This window comes from Triticum aestivum, chromosome 5D, assembly GCF_018294505.1.
Source record: "Triticum aestivum cultivar Chinese Spring chromosome 5D, IWGSC CS RefSeq v2.1, whole genome shotgun sequence".
Classification (NCBI taxonomy): domain Eukaryota; kingdom Viridiplantae; phylum Streptophyta; class Magnoliopsida; order Poales; family Poaceae; genus Triticum; species Triticum aestivum.
Window position 1 is genome coordinate 310,142,455 of NC_057808.1, and position 5,727 is coordinate 310,148,181.

The window sequence follows — 5,727 nt, forward strand, 5'->3', positions numbered from 1 at the left end:
TAAGTCAAAGAGGTATGTTTTAATCTTACCGTTGATTCAACTAGGTGGTGGACCCCAAAAATCAATCAACAACTGTTCCTGACAAAACAAAGCTCAATAGTTTTGTTTCAAGGCTGCATTTAGCTTCCACTAGCCAAGGATTAGCCTAGAAGAAAGCCACATTTAGTACCATCCACTGTAGCCGAGCCACCGTGTATGATGATATATTTAGGGCTAAACATGGTAATGCAAGCTTCAAACTAAGATAGAAATTTGATGAGACTGACAGGTGTGGGATGCAATAATTTATCATGGCGATGCATTTGTCCTGCTGAACACGCATGCACGTCTTGTCCGGTAGCGTCACACTGAGCTGCTCAAGCTCTATAAAATCCACCACTCCCAGTGCAACCACAACCTCACTCACACACAATTGTTGACAATGGCTTCCATGATCTCCATCCTCTTGCGCTGCTCCCTGCTACTTCTCCTCCTTGTCCAGTCCACCCACTCCTCCGTCACCCAGAAACCCAAGAACGCCATTGCCGAGGAGCACAAGCAGCCTCATCCTTCGACCTCGCACACCTACATCGTCCTCGCCAACCACCTCGCCAAGCCGTCCAAGTTTGACACCCTCGAGCGTTGGTACGCGTCCATGGCGGGCAAGAACTCCAACCGCATCCGCTACACCTACGGCACAGTGATGCACGGTTTTGCGGCACGTCTCACGGACGGCGAGGCCCAGCGCATGGCGACCGTCCCCGGCGTGTCCAGCGTGTACAAGGACAGGGTGTACCACACCCAGACCACGAGGTCGCCGTGGTTCATGGGCCTCCACGATGACTTTGGCGCGTGGCCCGACGCGGAGTTCGGCGACGGCGTCATCATCGGCTTCGTCGACACCGGCATCTGGCCGGAGCGCGCCAGCTTCAACGACGCCGGGCTCAGCCCCGTCAGGTCCACCTGGAGGGGCAAGTGCGTGGACGTCCCGGGATTCAACGCCAGCTTGTGCAACAACAAGCTCGTCGGCGCCAAGTCCTTCGTCACGGTCGAGCTAGAGGCCGGTGGCCTCCTAACCGATCCGAGCCCGAGGGACATCGCTGGGCACGGAACGCACGTGGCGTCAACGGCTGCAGGCTCCGAGGTCCCCTCGGCCGATCTCTTCCAGTTCGCGGGCGGGAGAGCGAGCGGCGTGGCGCGCATGGCAAGGATCGCCATGTACAGGGCGTGCAACCGAGGATGCTTTACCTCAGACGTTGTCGCGGCGATCGACGCCGCGGTGACCGACGGCGTGGACCTCCTCTCCATGTCCATCGCATACCCCGTGGAGCCCTTCTACAACGACCTCCTCTCCGTCGCCACGTTCGGCGCTGAGCGGAGAGGCGTCTTCGTCGTCCTGGCGGGCGGCAATAAAGGCCCGACAGCGCCAACCGTATCCAACGTGGCCCCGTGGGTGACCACCGTCGGCGCCGCCACCACGGACCGGGTGTTCCCGGCGACGCTCACGCTCGGCAACGGGGTGGTGCTCACCGGGCAGTCCCTGTACAACATCCCGTTCTCCCAGTCCCAGGGCGCGGGCATGATCCCGCTAGTGCGCACCTCCTGCGGAGAGTATGATCTGACGCCCGACAAGGTCATGGGCAAGGTCGTGGTGTGCTCCCAGGATGCAGGAGCTTCGGCTGGCTTTGACGTGGAGAGAGCCGGCGGAGCCGGGATAATTTCCGTCGATAATACGGAACGGTTCTGGGACACGGTAATGGCCCAACCCTTCCCCCTTCCCGGTCTCCTGCTCAGCTCCGCCGGCGGCAAGAAGCTGGCCGATTACATGTCGTCCGTGGCGTACCCGGTGGCGTCCTTCAACTTCACCTGCGACACGGTCACCGGCGAGAACAGGGCGCCGATGGTGGCGGGCTTCTCCTCGCGGGGCCCTAACCCGATTGTCCCCGAGATCCTGAAGCCTGACGTCATCGCGCCGGGAGTGAACATCCTCGCCGCCTGGTCAGGTGCCGCCTCGCCATCTCACTCCGAGATGGACCCCCGGAGAGTGGAGTACAACATCCTCTCCGGGACGTCGATGGCGTGCCCGCACGTGGCCGGCGTGGCGGCCCTGATCAAGAAGCGGCACGGCGACTGGACGCCGGCCATGATCCGTTCGGCGCTGATGACGACCGCCGGCCCGCTCGACAAGGACGGCAGGGACATCGTGGACAGCGGCAGTGCCATCGGCGCCGTCGTCATGGGCGCGACGCCGCTGGCGGCCGGGGCCGGGCTCGTGCTCCCGCGGCTCGCCATGGACCCGGGCCTGGTGTACGACGCCGGCACGCAGGACTACGTCGACTTCCTCTGCACACTCAACTACACGGTGGAGCAGATGCGGATGTTCGTGCCGGAGCTGAGCAAGTGCGCGAGGACGATCCCCGGCGGCGTGGCCAACCTCAACTACCCGTCGTTCGTGGTGGTGTTCGACGGCCGCACCCGCGTCCGCACACTGACGCGGACGTTGACCTTGGTGTCGGCGCGCCCCGAGAGCTACAACGTGACGGTCGCGGCGCCCGACGGGGTGAAGGTGACCGTGACGCCGGCGACGTTGGAGTTCAGGTGGCCGAAGGAGAAGAGGAGCTACAGCGTGCAGTTCAGCAGCGAGGCGGAGGCGAAGGCGAGGCCGGCCGGCACGTGGGAGTTCGGCCACATCGCCTGGGAGAACAGGAAGCACCGGGTCAGGAGCCCCGTCGCCTTCAAATGGGACAACTGATGCCATGCATGTAGAGGGCGGAACTCTGAGAGTGAGTCTGACTGCCTGAACTCTGAGAGAGTAATATTGTGATACTTGAGACTTGAGAGTTGATCTGTAATGAAGAAGAAGAAGAATCAGCATTTCATTGTGGTGAACTTGTGATGAGGAGAAAGGAATAATCAGCATGTTATTTTTCTCCTGTCCAATTGCATCTATTTTCGTATGGATCGTCGATTCGTCGTCCAACTTCATGGAATGGAATCATACATACTACTACATAGTTTTAATCCGTAGACCCGCATATGCAATTTGCATGGCTCTCTCAGTGGCTGACCATGCATATTTCCTTGGTGATGCATTCATGTTTGGCTAGGTTAGAATACTTGAGATGTACTTCTATCATGGATGGTACTATACGTCATACTCCCTCCGGTCCTTTTTAGTTCGTATATAAGATTTGTCTGAAGTCAAGCCTCGTAAAGTTTGACCAACTTTATAGAAAAAAATGCCAACATGCACAATGTGAAATCAATATCAATAGATGCGTGTTGACTTAAATTTTCATATTGTATAACTTTAGCATGGTAGATGTTGATATTTTTTCATATAAATATGGTCAAACTTTATGAAGTTTGACTTCAGACAATTCTTATATGCAGAGTAAAAAGGACCGGGGGAGTACGTCTAAACAGAATGGTGTTGCTTCCGCGCATCATCTGCCGTCGTATTGTATCGGGAGAAATGCTACTTGGAGAGAAGCAGATTTGAAAATAGCTAACAGCGTCATATTAGAAAGTATCAACACCTATCTACCCCTAATAATTTAATTTTAATTTAATAATAAAGCACACAGTGCTTCTGGTGGTACCTCATTGGCATTTTTGCGGAAATCCTCTTATGTTTTCTCAGGGCCAGTCCTGAGATTTCAGGGGCCCGGGGTGAAACTATAATCCGAGGCCCTTCGGGGCCCTTAGTATAAATGTTTAATATAGTAATCAACATAACTTGATGTAAATTGTGTATACAAAAGCAGTCAAGTGCATCGATCCAAATTAAATCTGTGTGCATATCAAATAATGTATTACACAATACCTTAAAAATTAACCATTTTCTATATCACAAAAACAGTCAAGTGCGTCCAAAAACACCTTATTCATGTGTTCAGAAAAAAATAAACATTATCTTTCATGGACCTCTCCATTGCTCATTTTTCTTGAGTAATGGCTACACAAAAAATGTCATGAATTTTCATCCAAAGGAGAGGTCCGTCCCTTTCATGCCCCTTATACACTAATATGTCCCACACTTTATTATCAAGATTACCCGAATTGCTTGTATAATAAATGTCCATAGTAATAACTGGCTCCTCATCAACACTAGCAGATTTTGGCGTAGATGAATTAAATATGTGCTCAGGATCACTCACATTGGTATAATCTATGTTGATGGCAGCATCGTCTTCTCTTGGAGTAGGACAATTATCTCCTTGAGTAGCATTAGTTTGGTCATCGCTAATTCGTCTGGATTTCTTGAAGTGCTTGTATCTTTCTTAAAATATTTACGAAGAGAACGTCTCAATTACCCTTTCATCTCCTCTACCTCATTCTTCCTTTTTCTTTTACCACTGCTGGATGGATATTTCCGACCTGAGCCTGACATGATGGTGCTGACATTAAAAGGAACAATTAGCTTCTATAATTAGGATAAAAGCTATGTAGATATTAGATAAATTACAGAAAATCTAGGGAGTACCTTCTCTCTAATCTAATCTGGCCATAATTTTATTTTGTGCCCAATGATTCGAGCGCCGGACAATGCGACAATTCTCCTGGTTCAATCGATCGAGATTCGAGAATTCAGATTAGAAAAGAAATAGGAAGAACACTAGAACAGTACAGGGGAGGTCAGAGGGCGCGAGGAGATGAGGTCGTACCTGGCGTAGTCGTTCTCGTTCGTGAGGAAGCCTCGTGGAACTATTGAACTCGAAGATGAATAGGCAAAACCGCAAAAGAAGGAAGGGATCAAGGGAACGACCGTAATCAGGGTCCTCTGATCCCGTGATCCGAACGATCTATAGGAAACAACCTTTTTTTTACGCGAAACTTAGGACTTTATTGCATTAGAGAGGTACGGTTACAATCAGCCAAGAGGCTGCTTACAAGGAAGGAAGGACAGCTGTCCAACCAGCATTCTGACACTGCTAAAGTAGTAGCTCGTTTAGCACAAAGATCCGCAGGGCCATTAGCATCCCTGGAACTATGCTGAACCGTAAAAGAAGCGAAACTTAAAGCTTTGTCCCTAATTTCATCAAAGATAGGCGCCAACAATGATCTGGTGTTGTGATGCGAGAACCAAAGGTTGACAACCTCTAAACAATCAACCTCCATGACAACATGCGAGTATCCTCTGAGTTGGGCAAAAAATACACCCTCTCGCATTGCTTGCATTTCAGCGATAAAAGGGTCTATAACCCCAGGCAAGGGTTTGCTCCATGCACCCATGAAAGAAAGATGGGAGTGAGCCATACCTCCCGCTCCTCCCACTTGTGCCTGAGTGTCAATAGCTCCATCGGTGTTGACTTTCACCCAGCCAGGATCAGGTGGACGCCAACACTGATTAACTCGGGCAACATGATGAGTTTTAGGTAGTTCTAACAAGGTCAGATCATCTCTCGCTTGCTTGATTGCATGTGCAGGACTGTACCCTTCCTCATCATGGGTCCATCGGTTTCGTGAACTCCAGATTGTATGCATAATATTTATTATCTTGCATCTATCTGATTCGTTTAACATACTGTCAACAATAAGATCTCGTGTCCAAGTCTCTGGATGCAAACGGGGTAGTTTCAAACCCAAGATTTCCTTTCCGCGTTCCAAAAACTTTTTGCACGGGAACAATGGACAAGAGCATGCATCAAATTCTCTTCTGTAGCTTTGCAAAGGTCACAAAGAGAATTTGTTCTGATATGTCGATATCGCATGGTAGCGTAGTCAGGGAGAATTCCCCTTAGTGCT

General features: G+C 51.1%; 1 protein-coding gene and 1 long non-coding RNA gene across 2 annotated transcripts; one reads left to right on the plus strand and one right to left on the minus strand.

Moving 5' to 3' along the window:
- Nucleotides 1-2,888, plus strand: LOC123124748 (subtilisin-like protease SBT1.7). Its single transcript, XM_044545310.1, has one exon. It carries the CDS (start codon nucleotides 422-424, stop codon nucleotides 2,729-2,731), a length of 2,310 nt encoding a protein of 769 aa, XP_044401245.1. The 5' UTR covers nucleotides 1-421; the 3' UTR covers nucleotides 2,732-2,888.
- A 1,094-nt stretch (nucleotides 2,889-3,982) lies between these two features.
- LOC123124749 (uncharacterized) lies at nucleotides 3,983-4,880 on the minus strand. Its single transcript, XR_006461219.1, has 3 exons — nucleotides 4,647-4,880; nucleotides 4,466-4,541; nucleotides 3,983-4,379 (listed from the first exon to the last, which is right to left on the minus strand). It is a non-coding gene; the product is annotated as an uncharacterized lncRNA (long non-coding RNA).
- Nucleotides 4,881-5,727: the final 847 nt, after the last annotated feature.